The sequence below is a fragment of the Homalodisca vitripennis genome, unplaced genomic scaffold, assembly GCF_021130785.1.
Source record: "Homalodisca vitripennis isolate AUS2020 unplaced genomic scaffold, UT_GWSS_2.1 ScUCBcl_2715;HRSCAF=7750, whole genome shotgun sequence".
Taxonomy (NCBI): domain Eukaryota; kingdom Metazoa; phylum Arthropoda; class Insecta; order Hemiptera; family Cicadellidae; genus Homalodisca; species Homalodisca vitripennis.
Window position 1 is genome coordinate 15,765 of NW_025778912.1, and position 22,232 is coordinate 37,996.

The 22,232-nt window shown below is 46.0% G+C and overlaps 5 protein-coding genes across 5 annotated transcripts; 3 read left to right on the forward strand and 2 right to left on the reverse strand.

Annotated features, from left to right (window-relative positions):
• The first annotated feature begins 1,206 nt into the window (after positions 1–1,206).
• LOC124372249 (histone H2A) lies at positions 1,207–1,670 on the forward strand. Its single transcript, XM_046830626.1, has one exon. It carries the CDS (start codon positions 1,227–1,229, stop codon positions 1,599–1,601), a length of 375 nt encoding a protein of 124 aa, XP_046686582.1. The 5' UTR covers positions 1,207–1,226; the 3' UTR covers positions 1,602–1,670.
• A 2,844-nt stretch (positions 1,671–4,514) lies between these two features.
• LOC124372250 (histone H2B) lies at positions 4,515–4,914 on the reverse strand. Its single transcript, XM_046830627.1, has one exon. The coding sequence runs from the start codon at positions 4,889–4,891 to the stop codon at positions 4,520–4,522; it is 372 nt and encodes a 123-aa protein (XP_046686583.1). The 5' UTR covers positions 4,892–4,914; the 3' UTR covers positions 4,515–4,519.
• Positions 4,915–9,983: 5,069 nt separating this feature from the next.
• LOC124372237 (histone H2A) lies at positions 9,984–10,447 on the forward strand. Its single transcript, XM_046830613.1, has one exon. It carries the CDS (start codon positions 10,004–10,006, stop codon positions 10,376–10,378), a length of 375 nt encoding a protein of 124 aa, XP_046686569.1. The 5' UTR covers positions 9,984–10,003; the 3' UTR covers positions 10,379–10,447.
• Positions 10,448–13,265: 2,818 nt separating this feature from the next.
• Positions 13,266–13,637, reverse strand: LOC124372242 (histone H2B). The gene has a single exon (XM_046830619.1). It carries the CDS (start codon positions 13,635–13,637, stop codon positions 13,266–13,268), a length of 372 nt encoding a protein of 123 aa, XP_046686575.1.
• A 5,830-nt stretch (positions 13,638–19,467) lies between these two features.
• On the forward strand, positions 19,468–19,885 carry LOC124372239 (histone H2A). The gene has a single exon (XM_046830616.1). The coding sequence runs from the start codon at positions 19,510–19,512 to the stop codon at positions 19,882–19,884; it is 375 nt and encodes a 124-aa protein (XP_046686572.1). The 5' UTR covers positions 19,468–19,509; the 3' UTR covers position 19,885.
• Positions 19,886–22,232: the final 2,347 nt, after the last annotated feature.

A 22,232-nucleotide genomic window follows, 5' to 3' on the forward strand; every position in this document is an offset into this window, starting at 1 on the left:
CTCCTCCGCTCCTACCTCACAGGAAGGACCTTCCGCATCGCCGTGGACGGCGAACTATCTACAGAAAGGACGATCGAGGCGGGCGTGCCACAGGGCAGCGTACTAGGACCAGTGCTTTATCTCGTTTACACCAACGACATGCCACTGGTACCTAGGGTAACGTTGTCCTTGTACGCAGACGACGCCATGTTCCTCTGCAGGAGCTTTCAGCCGACACGAGCCGCTGACGTCATGCAGCAGCAGATGGACCTTCTCTCTCCGTGGCTGGAAAAGTGGCGCATTTCCATCAACACTGAGAAGAGTTCAGCTGTCTGCTTCAGAAAGCGAAGGAAAATGCCGAAGAGACTCCCGCCACCCGTGACTCTGGATGACGATCCAATTGCATGGAAACCCCATGCCAAATACCTAGGAGTTATTCTAGACTCAAAATTAAATTTCGGACCCCACGCTAAGAAAAAAGCCGAGGAGGCGAAGAAAATTGCTGGGTCAATAGGCCCACTAACAAACCGTCGCTCGCCCCTCCCTATGAGCGTCAAGACCACAATTTTTTTCGCTGTGGTTAGATCGGTTATGATGTATGCCTCCACAGCTTGGTGGACCAACTGCAGCCGATCTAACCGCAAGTCACTTCAGACCATACAAAACAAGGCCCTCCGATCTATCACCCGGCAACCATGGTTTGTGCGGAACGAAACCATAAGGAAATCCCTAGAAGTCCCGACGTTGGAGGTGTTTGCGAGAGCATCGGCTGAGAAGTTCTTCCAGACAGCTGCAGCGTCGAATCATCAACATATTGCTGCAATCACAGCGCCGTACGATGGTCCGGACGACTACAGGCGGCGCCCCATCACCATCCTGGACGACCCACCGTAGCAAATTCATCTACAGGAGAGAGCCTGCGATCCCAACTTGAGACGCAGTTGTTAAAATTCAATATTTTTCTTTTAAATTATTAATTTGTTTTCGTAACAGTGATTTCTAATTAGGCGACTCTATAAAAATTTTAAGTTTCAGCGCTTCATTCTACAGCCAGTGAACCTAGAGTTCAGGTGCTGTACGGCCACGAAGGACGTGGCAGCAGAGTGGTTTAGTGCGGTAAGAATCCCACATAACCGGGACGCCGGTACCTTTTGAAGGTTCCCTCTGCTTAACAAAAAAAAAAAAAAAAAAAAAAAAAAAAAAAAAACGGCTTCTATCTGTATCCCCGCAACCGAGTACAGCGCAACATGTCAGGACGAGGCAAAGGCGGTAAAGTGAAGGGAAAGGCAAAGTCCCGCTCGTCCAGGGCCGGTCTACAGTTCCCGGTCGGCAGGATCCACCGTCTGCTCCGCAAGGGCAACTACGCCGAGCGAGTGGGTGCCGGAGCTCCGGTCTACCTGGCCGCCGTCATGGAGTATCTCGCCGCCGAGGTTCTCGAGTTGGCCGGTAACGCGGCCCGTGACAACAAGAAGACCAGGATCATTCCCCGTCACCTTCAGCTGGCCATCAGGAATGACGAGGAGCTGAACAAGCTCCTGTCCGGTGTCACCATCGCCCAGGGAGGTGTACTGCCAAACATCCAGGCCGTGCTCCTGCCCAAGAAGACCGAGAAGAAGGCCTAAGTCGCCCGCCAGCGCGCGACACAAAGCCGCCCGCCCGGCTCCCACAAACGGCCTTTTTAAAGGCCACCACAATATCACTCGTTTTCACGTTTTACGACTTTAATAATCCTATTTCTCACTCTTGTCGTATATTTCCGACATGTATCTAGTAATTACTATGCTAATTAATAGTAAAACTGTCATTTTATATGTCATCACAAATTACATAAAAATTTAATAATGTACACGAATATATAACACTTTTTTGCCAAATTGATTGATGTTATCGAATAATAACAGTTTATTCAAATACTAAACAGTGTGCGTCAATTTATATCTATTTATAACTAATTACTGGTCTTCAAAATATATATATATATATATATATATATATATTTATTTATATTAATAATTAACACATTTTACTGTACACTTTAGTTAGTTGTTTTCACTCTAATTAACTGTATAAAATAAAATATCACTTCTCTTTATTGTCTATTATACAATCTTAACTTAAATTCACCGTCTTTGTCATTTTAAATTAGTTTTAAACACGAAATCTAAACCTTTTCTCTCTAATTTAGTCGTTTTACAGCATATTTCTGTGGCTAGAAAACCAATCACTTGTACATTGATTTATTATTAAACTTTTTTTTTTATTTTGTTACAGTAATCGTTTACATTATCATCAATTTTATTTGCAAATATCATTTATATTTATATATTAATCCTACTTACTACAGCGAATTCACTGTGTTTACAAATTACAACTGTTTGCTATTGTTCTTTCGGTATTATTATAAAGAGCAGATTGATTTTCTATTCTTTTCCTGTATTACGAACTTCTGTCAACCTCCGACCGCGCGATTTTCACTGGAACTATGTTAACAGTTCATTTAACAGTGTAGTATTGTTTATATATTATAGCAGAACACAACAATGATTCAGTTTACAATAATTATTATTTTATATTCAAAGTGTGATATAAATTCCAAATGTCGCATAGAATAGTAATTTGATAGATAAATTTTGTTAATTACAAGCACTGTCAACCCCACATATTGCGATATTCACTGGAATATGTTAACAGTTTACATTTAGTTTGTAGTCATAGTGATTTGCAATTGCAACAAATAAAAATCACTTATTCAGTTATAAATATACTTTATACGTGTATAGTTCAATAATTTTAAAGGTCGTTTAGTAAATTTGAAAAATAGAAGAATCAGCGAATATTCGGTGATTGTAACGAAGTAAATATGTAAATTTGCTGTTATCCACGCTAATTAAATTTAACGTAATTAGTTGTAAACGGATAAAAACGTGGATTAAATATCAGTGATAAACGCGCGCCGCTTGATCTGGGCTTGGAGTTTGCAAGCTCGAGTAAATTTTTTTTCTAAAAGAGCAAGCAGCGCGAAGCGCTGCGCAGCGGGCAAGCATCGCGTGATCTGACCCATTCTGAAAATTTTGTTAAATTCAGAATAGTAGGCTATATTGTTTTAAACATGTTTCATTACTAATTTGTGTGTGTTTTTTTCGTACGGAAATTAATAAACTCGTAAACTTAATCTAATAAACGTAATCTAACTTATATAAATTAAAATAGAGAATGCGGGGACACACTGGAAAATACCCATTTTAAACTTAAAATACACTGACTTGGATCACATTACAGTGGTATGAATCAAGCAATCGCAATCAGGTTCGCTAGACCGAGCAGATTTACACTTGTTAACAGACAACTCTCTGGCGCTACAGCTACAGGACTCGGATCTGCAGTATATCCACTCACCTGTCTGTTTTATATGTATTTTCTACGTTATTCCTTTTTATTTTCAAATTTACAACCTGTCCAGGTATCGACAATTGTAAGTAAACCGTCGGTGACAACTCTATTTCACCGTATTAACTAGAAACCGGGAGAATTATCAATGTTAACGGATACGTACACTCTGATTGGTCGAATAGTGACCGACCAATCAAGTCAAGCCACCTCCTACCTATATAAGCGTGTTAACAGTTCACTCTATATATTCTATCTCCACGCACATGCGCACTGTACACTAGATGACTTTATCACACGATTTCACCTGTTTAAATACCGTTTTAAAACTAAAAAACGGTATTTAACGTGTATCTTGTTGTAATCTAAATCGACCTGTACTTACAACTAGTGGTATTTCGATAAAATATAAATTTTCAAGTGTAACTTTCGGCTCTTATATTGAATTGTATATAAAACATTACGAATACTATGAATAACGAACGATCAGATCAATTGGGCGATTACCGTATTTGTAAATTTAATGTTTGTTTAAAGATTGTATTTAAACATAACTTAAATAGGTAATTTCAATATAAAACAAGTCGAGAGTTGCTTGTTTTAGCCAACATAATAACAGAATTCCAATGTTTACACAACTAAAAGCGGTAAAATAAGCGAAAATTACAAGTTATGTTTAATCAGAGTTCAACGGTTCTTGGTTAATATTAGAAGTCATGTGTATAAAACATGACAGAAACTATGGTTTTCGATCGAATTGCAATTGACGTATTTTTTTTTTTTTTTTTTTTTTTTTTTTTTTATATTGTAAACTCAATGTTTGTTTGAGAAAAAAAAAAAAATAAATAAATAAATAAATAAACAGAAAATTATACAATTTTACAGTGAAATCGGACTATGTTTAAAAAGAAAAAAGGAATTGTAAAATTCCTGGAATAAAATTTTTTTTTTTTTTTGACAAGCACAAAGTCATAAATTTGGTATTTTCGATAGAAAATATAGTCGAGAGCGACTTGAAACAACCAGGTTTACATCGGTTTTACAACTATAAGCGGTAAAATAAGCGAAAACGAAAGAGTTATTGGTGGCCTTTAGAAAGGCCGTTTGTGCGGAGCGGGCTCGCTCGTTGCGGGGCGCTGGCCTGCTGGCCGGCTTACTTGGAGCTGGTGTACTTGGTCACGGCCTTGGTACCCTCGCTCACGGCGTGCTTGGCCAACTCGCCGGGCAACAGGAGCCTGACGGCGGTCTGGATCTCCCGCGACGTGATGGTCGACCGCTTGTTGTAGTGGGCCAGGCGGGAAGCTTCGGCGGCTATGCGCTCGAATATGTCGTTCACGAAGCTGTTCATGATGGACATGGCCTTGCTGGAGACGCCGGTGTCGGGGTGGACCTGTTTCAGCACCTTGTAGATGTAGATGGCATAACTCTCCTTCCTCCTGCGCTTCTTCTTCTTGTCGCCCTTGGTGATGTTCTTCTGGGCCTTGCCGGCCTTCTTGACGGCTTTTCCGCTCGCTTTCGGTGGCATCCTGAGTCGCTGGTTTGTACCGGGAGTATAGGTCACCAAAATCCAAGTCCAAGTCCAAGTCTGTACGATTTGTGGAGGGGTGATCCTCCACGTCTATTTTGGGCTTCTGCCTTGTCGTGGTCTGTTTTACCCAATGACTATTCGGGTCATAGCCCTAGCAGCTCTCGCTGCCTGTCAGTGGTCTAGTAGTGTAGTGTTGGTAGTAGTCCGTCCAGTCGATCCGTAGGAAGACGAAGTTGGGGGACCTCCTGGGCACGTAGTGTCCGTAGGTGTTCCCACGGCGAGGATTCTGCAGCCTCTTCGAATGTGGATGTCAAGCGGTCCACGAAGCAACCCTGGATGGTCGGAATGTTGGCGGACTCTCTGATCACGGTGTTCCTCACGAACCAGGGCGAACCCCAGTTGCCTATCCGGAGGAGACCACACGCTCTGGACCGCGAGCAATTGTCTCCTATGGCAGGTCTTGGAGGTGAGGTGGTACCAGGCAAGGGGCCCGCGTACGTGAGCACTGGTCGCGTGAGGGCCGTGTAGAGGAGGACCTTTGTCCTGGTCGGTAGCTTCGTGGAGTAGAGCAGTGTGGCTGATGCTTGCAAAGCCCTTTCTTGCTAGGCTGTCAGGTTCTCGTGACGTGGGGTGTCAGTGTCAGGTCGGACTGTCCAGGAGTACCCCAGGTATCTTGACTTTCGTCTTCCATGGAATGTTGTCTCCGCCTAGAGTCCAGATGTCGTCCATCGGCATTGGCCTCGTCGTCCGGGTGAAGTTTATAGCTTCGCACTTGTCCACGTTTGACTCTTTTAATCCTCCCAACTTGGTCAGCCAAGGCTCCAGGAAGATCCAGCTGTCGTTGGAGGTATATTTATGGCCATCCTCAGGTTGGCAGAGGTGGCCGTCAGCAACGCGTCATCTGCGTAGAGAGACAGCTGTACCCTCGGGGCGACTGGGGAAAGTCGTTTTGTGTACCACAGGTACAGTATCGGCCCAAGTACCGACCCCTGTGGCACACCGGAGGAGACTGGCCGTGACGTGGAGGCTGATCGTGCAAACATGGACGGAGAAAGTCCGACGGTGGAGGCTTAGCATCCGGAGTATGCATGAACATCTTCCTGGCAGCGGAGACTCGGTGAGTTTTTGAAAAAGTAGGCCCTCGTGCCACACTCCTGTCAAAGGCCTTGCTGACGACTATCAGGACCGAAGTGGAGTGGTGCTTCCTCTCGATCGCCCCTAGAGAGGTGGTTGATGACTCGGCGAAGTTGTTGGGTGGTGGAGTGTCCACTCCCGGAAGCCGAACTGTTCGGTCCTGATAGAGTTGAAAAAAAACTCCTCTTGGAACCTTGACAGGATGATCCTCTCCAGGATCTTGGAGAGCACGGGCAACAGGGAGATTGGCCTGTGGTTCTCCGGAAAGAGGGGGGTCCTTGCCAGGCTTGGGGATCATGTATCACCCTTGGCGTCCTTCCAGATGGTGGGGAAGTGTGCCAGGCGCAGGCAGGTGTTGAAAATACAAGGTGATCGTGAACGATCACCCAAGCCGTGCAGGTTCTGCAGGGCTGGTGTTCACCAGGGAGTCAGGGCCGGGAGCTTTCTTCGGGCGTAGTCGTCGACGGATGTGTTCATTCACACCTCGAGTTGTGGTCACGAGTGGCAGTGGGTCTGTGGAGTCAGGGAGTAGTCCTCGAGGAAGTTTTCGACCGCCTCGCAGGTGTCCCTCGTCGTAGATGTCCTGCGTGTGGAGAGAATTGATCTTCCATGGTGTCGGCAAAGGCTTCTGCTGCTGTCCCCTCGGGGGAGTAGACGATTCCACGTTGTCCGTGGAGAGGTCGAATGGTCTTCTTTTCCCCTCGAGAGCCTTGGAGATCTTCCATATGCCGCCGAGACACCACCGTCAGCCTGGTGTTCCACGTAGTCATCCCACGCGGCCGCTCGATGTTCTGCCAGGAGGCGTGTGCATCTCCTGGCGTGGCGGTTTGAAGGTGTGCTTGGCGTGGGGACAACGGGACTGCTGATACTCTCTTCGCAGTCTACGGCGCAGACGTATCTCCTCTCTCAAGTCCTCAGGTAGAGGCGGAGTGAAGTTTTACCCGTGAGGAGAGGTGATGAGGGAGACGGTCACTAGGGCTTCCTGGAGGGTGTTTGTTAAGTTCCAGTACTTGAGACGGTCTAGCTGGTCTGATGACTCGGCTGGAGTTGGTGGAGGGCCGTGGTCTGTCGGCGAGGTAGTTTGCGTACCTGTGCCAGTTGACCTTGGTGGAGCGAGCTGGAGGGTAGGCTGGAGCTCCATCGTCAGGCAGGTCGAAGACAACTGGCACGTGGTCTGACGAGAGGTCGGATACGACAAATACCTCGATGTGTCCAACTCAGTGATCCAGCTAGGCCGAAGTCAAGAATGTCAGGTTGAAAAAAGTCCGTTGTGGTGGTAGTGAGTCGGTTCCGTAGGGGCCAAGTAGTTGGACGTGGTGTCGGTTCTCCAGGAAGCGTTTGAGGTCATTTCCGGAGTTGTTGGGCCTCCGGCATCCCCAGTCCGGGTGCTATTGGCATTGAAGTCCCGGCGACGAGCGCGGGGGAGTCAGGACGAAGCAGGGCTTCCCCAGGCAGCGTGGTTGAAGCTTCCTCCCAAGGTGGGTTTGTAGAGAGAAGTCCAGCTCTAGCTCCGACCCGTTGTGGTGGACAGCGGATCCGGGTGTAGCTCTGCCCCCAGAGCAGGCAGGTGTGACTAGGAGCCGGTGAGCCACTCGCCGGTGGACAAGAATCGCTGTGCCGCCGCTTGCCCTGACTGCCCTGAAGCTGCCTGTCGGTGCGGAGCACCTGGTAGAGATTAGGGGATGCTGAATTTGTCCGTATTGGCCTGAAGTGTGTCTCCTGGGAGAAGGTGCCACGTCCACGTCCATGTCAGTCCAGTAGTTGGCTGAGTTTTCCTGCCGCTTTCCCGCTGCCCCGTCGGCGTTCCAGCTTACAATTCTGAGCTCCTACCCATGTGTGGTGTTGAGTAAGTCGAGTAGTGCTTCGACATTATTCCAACCATGGTGGTGAGTTGGGAGAGGATCTCCGTGATCCCTCGCCCCTTGAGATCCTGAGGCAGGGGTAACAGCGGGCTGCTTAGCCGCGGGTTCCAGTCGTGGGGTGGACAGTGGGGCTGAGGTGTCTGCGGTGGAGTGTCGCATTTGGCATCTCCAGCCTGACTTCGTGGCGTGGGCCTCGGCCTAGTTGGGGTGGGCAGGTGCAGGAGCGTTTTCCTTCCTGGTAGTCTGGCTGGTGGACGGGTTTCTGGGCGCTCCGGAGCCTGGTCTGTGGTTGGAGTGTGTGGGTCCACGATTCGAGCCGGTTTCGAGGGAGTGCGGGTGGCGGCGGCGACTTCTCACTCGCTGAAACCCATCCTCGTCTGTGTCCCTCCTCAGATGTTAAGGGCGTGGGACGTCTCGCTGATTTGGAGGCTCGGCCTTTGGCGGGGTGCGGGCCCCTCCGCGGTGCCTTGGCTGCGGCGGCATAAGAGAGTTGCTTCTCTCTCTTGAAGCACAGGCAAGCCTTCGGTAGTTGGCGGTGTGTCCCTTCACCGCAGTTGCAAGCATCTGGCCGGGGCGGATGAACTCCTTTGGGCAGAGGCTGGACGGATGTCACCCTCTCCACAGCGGACGCAGCGGAGCTCTCGGTGGCAGTGGTTTGAGCCATGCCCGAAGCCCTGGCATCGATTGGACACTGGACCGGTCCCCCGGGCCTAGTGGTATTTTCGCACTTCCAGTCTACAGTGGAAACACGAGTGCGGACACTGTAGACATCGGATGGTTGGCCGGAGGTCCGTCTCCTCCACTCAGGGTCCACAATCCAGAGCTGGTGAGGTGGCCTCTCCTGGTCTTAAGAAGTTTTGCCTCGACGATGCCGTAGTTTTTTCGCACTTGAAAGGCCTCTGAGACTTCTTCAGGAGTAAGGGTGGCCGGGAGACCCCTGATGACCACACTTTCCAATCAGCTTTCTCGTTGCGCCATGGCGAAGGTGTGAAACTTCAGCCCCTGATCTTGAAGGTACGTTGCAGGGACCTGAAGTGGGCCACGGTGGAGTCATGAGGGCGGAGAGTTTTGGCCGTGCAGACGGCCTCTAAGTCTCCTCCCAGCAGCTGTCTGAGTGGGTCACCGCGTGGGATGCCCCACCCTTTGGGGACCGTCCATGATGATGGAGGAATGCGGGGGCCCCGCTCCAACCTCTCATGTCTTTCTCCGCAGCGGTGTCCGTCCGTCGATTCTTCGGCGGAAGAGACGGAGCGCGGGGCCGCATGCCGCATCCGCAGGCCCGCGGCACGGGACGGCCCTGATGAGCCGGAATTGGCCCCAGGGGTAGCTGACACCATGGGTCTGGGCCACTGGGGGTTGAGATCCCCGGTGTTGTAGAGTGCCCTTTAGAAAGGCCTTTTTGGGCCTCAGACCGGCGCAGGTTCCCCAGGCACTTAGTCGCTGCGACACAACCCTGGCAGCTTTTCCGGGGTAGTTCCGGACTTCACCCGGGCCCTGACAAGTCCCGTGGGTGGAATAAGTTTGCTGGCCCTGAGCAGCAGTGCGGTGCTGGGAGAATCCCGCGGCCCGGTCCGGCTGACCGGGGCGGGCTCACGCTTGGCACATCGGCGTTACAGGTCTCCGTGTGACTATACATAACCCGGACTTCACCCTGGCCCTGTTCTCCCGTCCCTGGTTGGGGGGAATGGAATGTTGCTGATGGACGTCCAGGCGGTTGGTTGGCCTTGTAAAAGCCATTTTGGGCAGGGGACAGCGCCGGGCCCGCTTGGCAAGCCGCGCGGGACCCCAAGTAGTGTACGCCAGCGGCTCCGGTAAAAAAAACCGGCTCCGCATTCTGAGACCGCCGAGGCAGATCCCTCTTCTTCCATCCTTGATCAGTGGTCGACATTCGTCCTCGCTGGAAGGTCTTGTCGGGTCCACGTCTCGGAGCAGAATGAGGCCAAAATTCTAAAAAAAAGGCTCTAAGCTGGATATCTGGCGTCGCGCGAGCGCGACCAATAGGGTGGCAGCTCGAACGCGATTGGCCGCGCTCGCGCGACGCCCAAATTCGAGGTAACCCCGAATTTCAGGCCACGGCTTCTATCTGTATCCCCGCAACCGAGTACAGCGCAACATGTCAGGACGAGGCAAAGGCGGTAAAGTGAAGGGAAAGGCAAAGTCCCGCTCGTCCAGGGCCGGTCTACAGTTCCCGGTCGGCAGGATCCACCGTCTGCTCCGCAAGGGCAACTACGCCGAGCGAGTGGGTGCCGGAGCTCCGGTCTACCTGGCCGCCGTCATGGAGTATCTCGCCGCCGAGGTTCTCGAGTTGGCCGGTAACGCGGCCCGTGACAACAAGAAGACCAGGATCATTCCCCGTCACCTTCAGCTGGCCATCAGGAATGACGAGGAGCTGAACAAGCTCCTGTCCGGTGTCACCATCGCCCAGGGAGGTGTACTGCCAAACATCCAGGCCGTGCTCCTGCCCAAGAAGACCGAGAAGAAGGCCTAAGTCGCCCGCCAGCGCGCGACACAAAGCCGCCCGCCCGGCTCCCACAAACGGCCTTTTTAAAGGCCACCACAATATCACTCGTTTTCACAGTTTACGACTTTAATAATCCTATTTCTCACTCTTGTCGTATATTTCCGACATGTATCTAGTAATTACTATGCTAATTAATAGTAAAACTGTCATTATATGTCATCACAAATTACATAAAAATTTAATAATGTACACGAATATATAACACTTTTTGCCAATTGATGTTATCGAATAATAACAGTTTATTCAAATACTAAACAGTGTGCGTCAATTTATATCTATTTATAACTAATTACTGGTCTTCAAAATATATATATATATATATATATATATTTATTTATATTAATAATTAACACATTTTACTGTACACTTTAGTTAGTTGTTTTCACTCTAATTAACCGTATAAAATAAAATATCACTTCTCTTTATTGTCTATTATACAATCTTAACTTAAATTCACCGTCTTTGTCATTTTAAATTAGTTTTAAACACGAAATCTAAACCTTTTCTCTCTAATTTAGTCGTTTTACAGCATATTTCTGTGGCTAGAAAACCAATCACTTGTACATTGATTTATTATTAAACTTTTTCTTTTATTTTGTTACAGTAATCGTTTACATTATCATCAATTTTATTTGCAAATATCATTTATATTTATATATTAATCCTACTTACTACAGCGAATTCACTGTGTTTACAAATTACAACTGTTTGCTATTGTTCTTTCGGTATTATTATAAAGAGCAGATTGATTTTCTATTCTTTTCCTGTATTACGAACTTCTGTCAACCTCCGACCGCTCGCGATTTTCACTGGAACTATGTTAACAGTTCATTTAACAGTGTAGTATTGTTTATATATTATAGCAGAACACAACAATGATTCAGTTTACAATAATTATTATTTTATATTCAAAGTGTGATATAAATTCCAAATGTCGCATAGAATAGTAATTTGATAGATAAATTTTGTTAATTACAAGCACTGTCAACCCCACATATTGCGATATTCACTGGAATATGTTAACAGTTTACATTTAGTTTGTAGTCATAGTGATTTGCAATTGCAACAAATAAAAATCACTTATTCAGTTATAAATATACTTTATACGTGTATAGTTCAATAATTTTAAAGGTCGTTTAGTAAATTTGAAAAATAGAAGAATCAGCGAATATTCGGTGATTGTAACGAAGTAAATATGTAAATTTGCTGTTATCCACGCTAATTAAATTTAACGTAATTAGTTGTAAACGGATAAAAACGTGGATTAAATATCAGTGATAAACGCGCGCCGCTTGATCTGGGCTTGGAGTTTGCAAGCTCGAGTAAATTTTTTTTCTAAAAGAGCAAGCAGCGCGAAGCGCTGCGCAGCGGGCAAGCATCGCGTGATCTGACCCATTCTGAAAATTTTGTTAAATTCAGAATAGTAGGCTATATTGTTTTAAACATGTTTCATTACTAATTTGTGTGTGTTTTTTCGTACGGAAATTAATAAACTCGTAAACTTAATCTAATAAACGTAATCTAACTTATATAAATTAAAATAGAGAATGCGGGGACACACTGGAAAATACCCATTTTAAACTTAAAATACACTGACTTGGATCACATTACAGTGGTATGAATCAAGCAATCGCAATCAGGTTCGCTAGACCGAGCAGATTTACACTTGTTAACAGACAACTCTCTGGCGCTACAGCTACAGGACTCGGATCTGCAGTATATCCACTCACCTGTCTGTTTTATATGTATTTTCTACGTTATTCCTTATTATTTTCAAATTTACAACCTGTCCAGGTATCGACAATTGTAAGTAAACCGTCGGTGACAACTCTATTTCACCGTATTAACTAGAAACCGGGAGAATTATCAATGTTAACGGATACGTACACTCTGATTGGTCGAATAGTGACCGACCAATCAAGTCAAGCCACCTCCTACCTATATAAGCGTGTTAACAGTTCACTCTATATATTCTATCTCCACGCACATGCGCACTGTACACTAGATGACTTTATCACACGATTTCACCTGTTTAAATACCGTTTTAAAACTAAAAAACGGTATTTAACGTGTATCTTGTTGTAATCTAAATCGACCTGTACTTACAACTAGTGGTATTTCGATAAAATATAAATTTTCAAGTGTAACTTTCGGCTCTTATATTGAATTGTATATAAAACATTACGAATACTATGAATAACGAACGATCAGATCAATTGGGCGATTACCGTATTTGTAAATTTAATGTTTGTTTAAAGATTGTATTTAAACATAACTTAAATAGGTAATTTCAATATAAAACAAGTCGAGAGTTGCTTGTTTTAGCCAACATAATAACAGAATTCCAATGTTTACACAACTAAAAGCGGTAAAATAAGCGAAAATTACAAGTTATGTTTAATCAGAGTTCAACGGTTCTTGGTTAATATTAGAAGTCATGTGTATAAAACATGACAGAAACTATGGTTTTCGATCGAATTGCAATTGACGTATTTTTTTTTTTTTTTTTTTTTTTTTTTTTTTTTTAATTGTAAACTCAGTGTTTGTTTGAAAAATAAATAAATAAATAAACAGAAAATTATACAATTTTACAGTGAAATCGGACTATGTTTAAAAAGAAAAAAGGAATTGTAAAATTCCTGGAATAAAATATTTATGACAAGCACAAAGTCATAAATTGGGTATTTTCGATAGAAAATATAGTCGAGAGCGACTTGAAACAACCAGGTTTACATCGGTTTTACAACTATAAGCGGTAAAATAAGCGAAAACGAAAGAGTTATTGGTGGCCTTTAGAAAGGCCGTTTGTGCGGAGCGGGCTCGCTCGTTGCGGGGCGCTGGCCTGCCGGCCGGCTTACTTGGAGCTGGTGTACTTGGTCACGGCCTTGGTACCCTCGCTCACGGCGTGCTTGGCCAACTCGCCGGGCAACAGGAGCCTGACGGCGGTCTGGATCTCCCGCGACGTGATGGTCGACCGCTTGTTGTAGTGGGCCAGGCGGGAAGCTTCGGCGGCTATGCGCTCGAATATGTCGTTCACGAAGCTGTTCATGATGGACATGGCCTTGCTGGAGACGCCGGTGTCGGGGTGGACCTGTTTCAGCACCTTGTAGATGTAGATGGCATAACTCTCCTTCCTCCTGCGCTTCTTCTTCTTGTCGCCCTTGGTGATGTTCTTCTGGGCCTTGCCGGCCTTCTTGACGGCTTTTCCGCTCGCTTTCGGTGGCATCCTGAGTCGCTGGTTTGTACCGGGAGTATAGGCCAAAATTTTTTTTTTTTTTTTTTTTTTTTTTTTTTTTTTTTTTTTTGTTAAGCAGAGGGAACCTTCAAAAGGTACTGGCGTCCCAGTTATGTGGGATTTTTACCCACTAAACCACTCTGCTGCCACGTCCTGTCGTGGCCGTACAGCACCTGGACCCTAGGTCCACTGACTGTAGAGGAAGCTCTGAAACATAACTATTAATTTGGCCTAATTAGGATTGTTGTGTTCTGAAACAAAAATTTGGTTAGTGTGATTTGCTGGTTACGTCCCAGGATTGGGATCGCGGCTTCATCCTTGGGATGAGTATTCTTTACGGAGGGTCGTCCAGAATTGTGGCCGGTCGTCGTCTGTAGTCGTCTGGTCCGGCGTACGGCTCTGCGATGGCTGCGATGTGGGGATGTTCCGATGCTGCAACTGCCTCGAAGAATTTTTCTGAAGTTATCCTCGCGAAGACGTCTAGAGTTGGGATCTGTAACGAATTCCTTATTGTTTCGTTGCGGACGAACCATGGTTGGCGAGTGATGGAGCGGAGGGCCTTGGATTGGATGGTTTCCAGGGCTTTTCGGTTTGAGCGGCTGCAGTTTGACCACCAAGCTGTGCAAGCATACATCATTAGTGATCTGACAACAGCTAGAAAGATGGAGACTTTTGCACCCATTGGTAGGGGTGATCTACGGTTAATTAGAGGACCTATTGATCCTGCGATCCGCTTGGCCTCTACTGCTTTCCTTTTCGCGTGAGGACCGAAGTTTAATCTGGAATCAAGCGTAACACCAAGATATTTAGCTTGTTCCTTCCAAGCAATCGGCTCGTCATCAAGTGTCACAGGCGGCGGGAGTCTTCGCGGCATCCTACGGCGCTTTCTGAAACAAACAGCTGTGCTCTTGTCAGTGTTTATGCGGATACGCCATTTCTCTAGCCAGGGGGAGAGAAGATCCATTTGCTGTTGCATGACGTCAGCGGCACGCATCGGTTGAAAGCTCCTGCACAGAAACATGGCATCATCGGCATACAGAGATAGCGTTACTCTGGGGACCAGTGGCATGTCATTAGTGTAAACGAGGTACAGCACTGGTCCCAGGACGCTGCCCTGGGGGACGCCTGCTTCGATCGCTCTCTCTGAGGACAGCTCTCCATCTACACAAATGCGGAATGAGCGGCCAGTCAGATAGGACCGGATGAGGTGTGTTATGCAGGGGGGCACCGGTGAGTTTGCCAGCTTGTAGAGCAGGCCCTCATGCCAGACCTTGTCAAATGCTTTGCTGACGTCCAGGAACACTGCAACAGAGCACAGATTAAAATTGGCGTTGTCCACCAGCATGTTGACAACACGTACCAGCTGTTGGGTTGTCGAGTGGTCGCGCCTGAAGCCAAACTGTTCAGGTCGGATAAAGCCGTCCAGGAAAGGAGCAATGCGGGATAGGAGGAGTCTCTCAAAAATTTTTGAGATGGACGAAAGGAGTGAGATGGGGCGGAAGTTTTGTGGGAATAGTCTGGATTTCCCGGGCTTGGGAATAAGGATGACTTTAGCGACCTTCCAGCTGGTGGGAAAGTGTTGTAGTCGAATAGCGTCGTTGAACACTGTAACCAAGCACATTAACAGGGCTATAGGAGCTGCAAGGAGTGCCCTGGATCCAACTCCATCTAGTCCGGGGGCTTTGCGCGGTTTCGATTTCTTGATGGTGGCTTGTAGCTCATCAAGAGTAATCGGCTCTATCTCGATGTCGGGAGCTGTAACAAAAAAATTGTTTAGTGTGCTCTCGACGTGTTCGCAGTGGTCGTCGTCATATATATCCGCATTCGGGCTGAATTGCTCCTCCATCGTATCTGCAAAAGCTTCGGCCTTGTCAGTAGCAGAGTAAACAAGTCCTTGTTGACCGTGCAGGGGCTGGTGCGTGGATTTCTCGCTCCTCAGGATTTTTGCAGTCTTCCAGGCACTGCCATCCTCTAGCTCAAGACTAGAAAGGTATGAGTTCCAGGTCTCTGTCCTGTAATCATACAACATCTGTTTGACAATGCTGCACTGCACGTTGAAGGCCCGTTTGGTAGCCGGATGTCGCGTTCTCTGCCATATTCGACGAAGACGCCTCCTTTTGTCTACAGCCATCCTAATGATGGCAGGCAAGGCCGACCTGGTGTTTTTTGGACGTCCAGGTCGTGAGGCCGCCGCCAGAGCATCCGTGACTGCTGAGTTCAAGTCTGAAACATATGAGTCTAGGGCATTTGGATTAGTGGCTGTCGCTGGGGGCTGCAGTTGCTCGCTCAGGATACGGCTGTACACCTCCCAGTTAGTTCTGATTGAGGTGCCCATTGAAGGAATCCTTGAAGCTGGAGTCGTCGCTAGAACTGCTATGACGGGTACGTGGTCAGACGATAAGTCATCTGCCACTCGCACTTCCACATGATGCTGTAGTTCCTTAAACAGAAACACATCTATGACATCAGGAAGTGCGTTGAGCCTCGTCGGATAGTGCGTAGGGTCCACAGGCGCGGCTACAATCGTGTCACCTCTATCTAAAACATAGTTGTGAAGTCTTCGGCCCTTGGTGTTCATCCGCCTGCTATGCCATGACTGGTGCTTGGCATTGAGGTCACCACCTATTATTACAGTGTTCCCGCTGCCGAGCAAGATGTCAAGCTCGTCAGGGCGGAGGACAGCAGACGGCGCGGAGTAAGCTGCGAACACACATACCTCGGAGCCACCAGCATTGACGGCAATGCCGGTGGACTCGAGGTCATTAGTAGCGGCGTGGACTTGGCGGTGCACAACTCTCCTGTGAACCAAGATAGCTGTTCCTCCCCCGGGATTCCTTTGGCCACGTGGCGGTCTATCGGTCCGGTAGGTTTGGTAACCTGGAACATTGAATACAGTGGCGGGTTGCAGGTGTGTTTCCGTTAGAAGTAATAAGTCGACGTCGTGATCAGCTGCAAATAGATGGAGTTCGTTCCTCCGCGTCGCTACGCCGTTCGCGTTCCAGGTGACAATTTTTAGGCGTCTATCCATTGGAGAGGAGTTCCTGGAATGACATTAATATGGCAGCAAGCAACTCGCTAGGAGTTTTTTTGCTGTCGGATACTATTGAAATTAGGGAGGTTATCCACTTAAGGACAGCGTCGTGGGACAGGAAGCCCTTTGGCTGTGAGGTAGGCTCGCAGTTGGGATTCCTGTCCTTTGATTCCGCCGAGGTGTTGGTTGTGGTTGCCGCTGGGGTTTGTTCCTCCATTGGTTCCACCACTTTCTCTTTCTCCTGCGAGTGAACTGTAACAGAGACTTGCTTGTTAGTTATGCTACGGCGGTTTGAGCGGGCCCTCGGCCTTCTCTGCTGAGTAGCGGTGGTTGAGGCTGAGGCAGCTGAGGCAGGTGGGGCTGCGGCTTCCGGCTCTGTGGCTGCTGCCTTTGCGGCTCTCTGCTTTCTGGGAGCAGGAGCAGGAGCAATTGTAGTGTTTGTGTGGGCCGGAGCTACGGGTGCTGCAGCTGGTGTCTGTTGTGGAATGGGTTGGTCCGGACGGAGCCTGGGGGCGGCTAGTACATCGGCATATCTGCGGGCAGAAACATTAACAGGTGGTGGGGCACGTGCTTGCCCAGTGACCGGTCGCGCAGTGGCGGTGCCCGAGCGCCGCTGTGGCGCCTCGCGGCGGTGCAGCGCGCCCAGGGCCCGTTTATGCGCTCCGCAGCCCCTGTAGCTCGCGGGGTGCTCTCCACCACAATTAGTGCATTTGCACCTGCTGTCTTTTGGCAAGGTGCAATTTGTTACGTTGTGGTCTCCTCCACATCTTACACAGCGAGCTGGGAGGTGGCAGTTCCTCGAGCTGTGATTGAACTGCTGGCAGTTGTAGCACTGCGGCAGTCCTCTCCTCGGCGTGAACTGGTCCACCGATACTCTTACTCCCAGTAGTGCTGTGAGCTGCCATATTTTCGCCCAGCTACCTGTTTTCCTGAAACGCACATAGAAGCTGTTGGTTTGATGGCGACCAGCCTGGTCGCGGCGTTGGAGGGGTGCGACATGTGTAGGAGTGTACCCCTGGTCGCGGAGATCCTCCGCTATGTCCTCAGGTGACGTCCATGCCGGAAGTCCCCTGATAACTGTCTTCAGCTCTTGTTCTTCCTTCAGACTGAAGGTGTGGAAGGCGAGCTTGGCGTCCAGAAGCTCGCGTTGTGCCGTTCTAAAACAGAACTCGCTTTTACATAAAATGTGCAGTCGGGTGCCCACATATTTCGCCTCAAAATTGCAGCCAGCACTTTTAAGGCGGCGTAAGAGGGATGTCCAGGCAGTCACTCCTTGAATGATGATCGGCGGTATGCGCGGCTGGCGGCGCTCTCCAACAGTATTTCCAGGAATGTTTTGCGCTGGGGCAAAATTTCTTGTTGAAGATTCAGATGACGTGGAGGCCCGTCTCCCTCGTTTTCTTGGTTGGACGGACTGCCACGATTCATCTCCGTTGGACGGGTCGGCGGTAGTTAGCTCGGTGGCGGCATGTGGCTCGGATTCCACTTCCATCCTGCAACAATACAACAAAGGGGCCCGACTGGCTGGGGAAGTCCCGCCAGGCAGGGCGGCGGCGTTACAAAGGCTCTATTGAGAGCGCGGGTCGCAGGCGCGCTGGTTATTGATCGGTGTCGGGCGGGCCGGGAGTACCGTTAGGCCCTGTACCGTTAGTTTCCGGCCACGCCGGAGCACGTGGTCGTCTGAGCACGTGGTCACCTAATCTATTTTGGTTAACAAGTACCTAGGAACTTATCTAATATGATAGTTTATGTATGACAGGTACACAGTTAAATAACAAACATTATCAGTACATTGCAAACAAAGTTACAGTGCTTTGAGAAATAAAATAAGTCAAAGAGGGCTCTACATTAAAATTGACTTGTACAGCGACCAAATCAAAAAGCTGTTGAAAACTAGTTTGTTATATAAATTCAGTAACTCTAGTGGAAACTGTATAAAGTTTCCTAAAAGGGATTAATAAATTTACTGAGGTGCAAAACAATAATATTCTATTAAAACTATTAAAAACTAATTTGTATGAAATTCAGATTATTGTTACGTATCAAAAATGCAAATAATGCACTAAGATTTATTACAAATGTATTGATTATTTTACTATTAATTTGCTAAAACAGCAGAATGCAAAGACACAAATTCCTAGTTAATACACCTGAAATTGTAGAGAACAAAGTCAAAACAATACAAACATTCAAAAGTGTAAAATGTAATTATTCTGCACTAGAAAATATTACAAATGAAGCTGTTTATTTTACTATGATTTTTGGTTTAACTGCGGAAGTTGATTCCTGCATAGACACAAGTTTTCAAATAATTGGGATTGACTTGTGTAGAACAAATCAACACCTTAATGGTCAGTACAGGTGATGTGTTAATTAAAAGTAACTAATACTATTAGATCTCACCACCCGAAGAACGGCAAAATGAGGTATCCAATATCAAATAGGCACTTCACTAACACAGTTAATTAGTGTCACTAGAGAAAACTAGGCACGCACAAAACAACACAAAACAAATTGAGCGAAGCGACTAACGCACTAACACATGGTGTCACTAAGAAATAGGCACAACACTGTGAGTAAATCACAAACAAAGCACAGACTGAGCGGAGCGACAGCGCGGCACGTCCGAGCAGTACGGCGGGTGAAACGGCACTGATAGGCCAAAATTCTAAAAAAGGCTCTAAGCTGGATATCTGGCGTCGCGCGAGCGCGACCAATAGGGTGGCAGCTCGAACGCGATTGGCCGCGCTCGCGCGACGCCCAAATTCGAGGTAACCCCGAATTTCAGGCCACGGCTTCTATCTGTATCCCCGCAACCGAGTACAGCGCAACATGTCAGGACGAGGCAAAGGCGGTAAAGTGAAGGGAAAGGCAAAGTCCCGCTCGTCCAGGGCCGGTCTTCAGTTCCCGGTCGGCAGGATCCACCGTCTGCTCCGCAAGGGCAACTACGCCGAGCGAGTGGGTGCCGGAGCTCCGGTCTACCTGGCCGCCGTCATGGAGTATCTCGCCGCCGAGGTTCTCGAGTTGGCCGGTAACGCGGCCCGTGACAACAAGAAGACCAGGATCATTCCCCGTCACCTTCAGCTGGCCATCAGGAATGACGAGGAGCTGAACAAGCTCCTGTCCGGTGTCACCATCGCCCAGGGAGGTGTACTGCCAAACATCCAGGCCGTGCTCCTGCCCAAGAAGACCGAGAAGAAGGCCTAAGTCGCCCCGCCAGCGCGCGACACAAAGCCGCCCGCCCGGCTCCCACAAACGGCCTTTTTAAAGGCCACCACAATATCACTCGTTTTCACGTTTTACGACTTTAATAATCCTATTTCTCACTCTTGTCGTATATTTCCGACATGTATCTAGTAATTACTATGCTAATTAATAGTAAAACTGTCATTATTATATGTCATCACAAATTACATAAAAATTTAATAATGTACACGAATATATAACACTTTTTGCCAATTGATGTTATCGAATAATAACAGTTTATTCAAATACTAAACAGTGTGCGTCAATTTATATCTATTTATAACTAATTACTGGTCTTCAAAATATATATATATATATATATATATATATTTATTTATATTAATAATTAACACATTTAACTGTACACTTTAGTTAGTTGTTTTCACTCTAATTAACCGTATAAAATATCACTTCTCTTTATTGTCTATTATACAATCTTAACTTAAATTCACCGTCTTTGTCATTTTAAATTAGTTTTAAACACGAAATCTAAACCTTTTCTCTCTAATTTAGTCGTTTTACAGCATATTTCTGTGGCTAGAAAACCAATCACTTGTACATTGATTTATTATTAAACTTTTTCTTTTATTTTGTTACAGTAATCGTTTACATTATCATCAATTTTATTTGCAAATATCATTTATATTTATATATTAATCCTACTTACTACAGCGAATTCACTGTGTTTACAAATTACAACTGTTTGCTATTGTTCTTTCGGTATTATTATAAAGAGCAGATTGATTTTCTATTCTTTTCCTGTATTACGAACTTCTGTCAACCTCCGACTTGTTCGCGATTTTCACTGGAACTATGTTAACAGTTCATTTAACAGTGTGTAGTATTGTTTATATATTATAGCAGAACACAACAATGATTCAGTTTACAATAATTATTATTTTATATTCAAAGTGTGATATAAATTCCAAATGTCGCATAGAATAGTAATTTGATAGATAAATTTTGTTAATTACAAGCACTGTCAACCCCACATATTGCGATATTCACTGGAATATGTTAACAGTTTACATTTAGTTTGTAGTCATAGTGATTTGCAATTGCAACAAATAAAAATCACTTATTCAGTTATAAATATACTTTATACGTGTATAGTTCAATAATTTTAAAGGTCGTTTAGTAAATTTGAAAAATAGAAGAATCAGCGAATATTCGGTGATTGTAACGAAGTAAATATGTAAATTTGCTGTTATCCACGCTAATTAAATTTAACGTAATTAGTTGTAAACGGATAAAAACGTGGATTAAATATCAGTGATAAACGCGCGCCGCTTGATCTGGGCTTGGAGTTTGCAAGCTCGAGTAAATTTTTTTTCTAAAAGAGCAAGCAGCGCGAAGCGCTGCGCAGCGGGCAAGCATCGCGTGATCTGACCCATTCTGAAAATTTTGTTAAATTCAGAATAGTAGGCTATATTGTTTTAAACATGTTTCATTACTAATTTGTGTGTGTTTTTTCGTACGGAAATTAATAAACTCGTAAACTTAATCTAATAAACGTAATCTAACTTATATAAATTAAAATAGAGAATGCGGGGACACACTGGAAAATACCCATTTTAAACTTAAAATACACTGACTTGGATCACATTACAGTGGTATGAATCAAGCAATCGCAATCAGGTTCGCTAGACCGAGCAGATTTACACTTGTTAACAGACAACTCTCTGGCGCTACAGCTACAGGACTCGGATCTGCAGTATATCCACTCACCTGTCTGTTTTATATGTATTTTCTACGTTATTCCTTATTATTTTCAAATTTACAACCTGTCCAGGTATCGACAATTGTAAGTAAACCGTCGGTGACAACTCTATTTCACCGTATTAACTAGAAACCGGGAGAATTATCAATGTTAACGGATACGTACACTCTGATTGGTCGAATAGTGACCGACCAATCAAGTCAAGCCACCTCCTACCTATATAAGCGTGTGTTAACAGTTCACTCTATATATATTCTATCTCCACGCACATGCGCACTGTACACTAGATGACTTTATCACACGATTTCACCTGTTAAATACCGTTTTAAAACTAAAAAACGGTATTTAACGTGTATCTTGTTGTAATCTAAATCGACCTGTACTTACAACTAGTGGTATTTCGATAAAATATAAATTTTCAAGTGTAACTTTCGGCTCTTATATTGAAATTGTATATAAAACATTACGAATACTATGAATAACGAACGATCAGATCAATTGGGCGATTACCGTATTTGTAAATTTAATGTTTGTTTAAAGATTGTATTTAAACATAACTTAAATAGGTAATTTCAATATAAAACAAGTC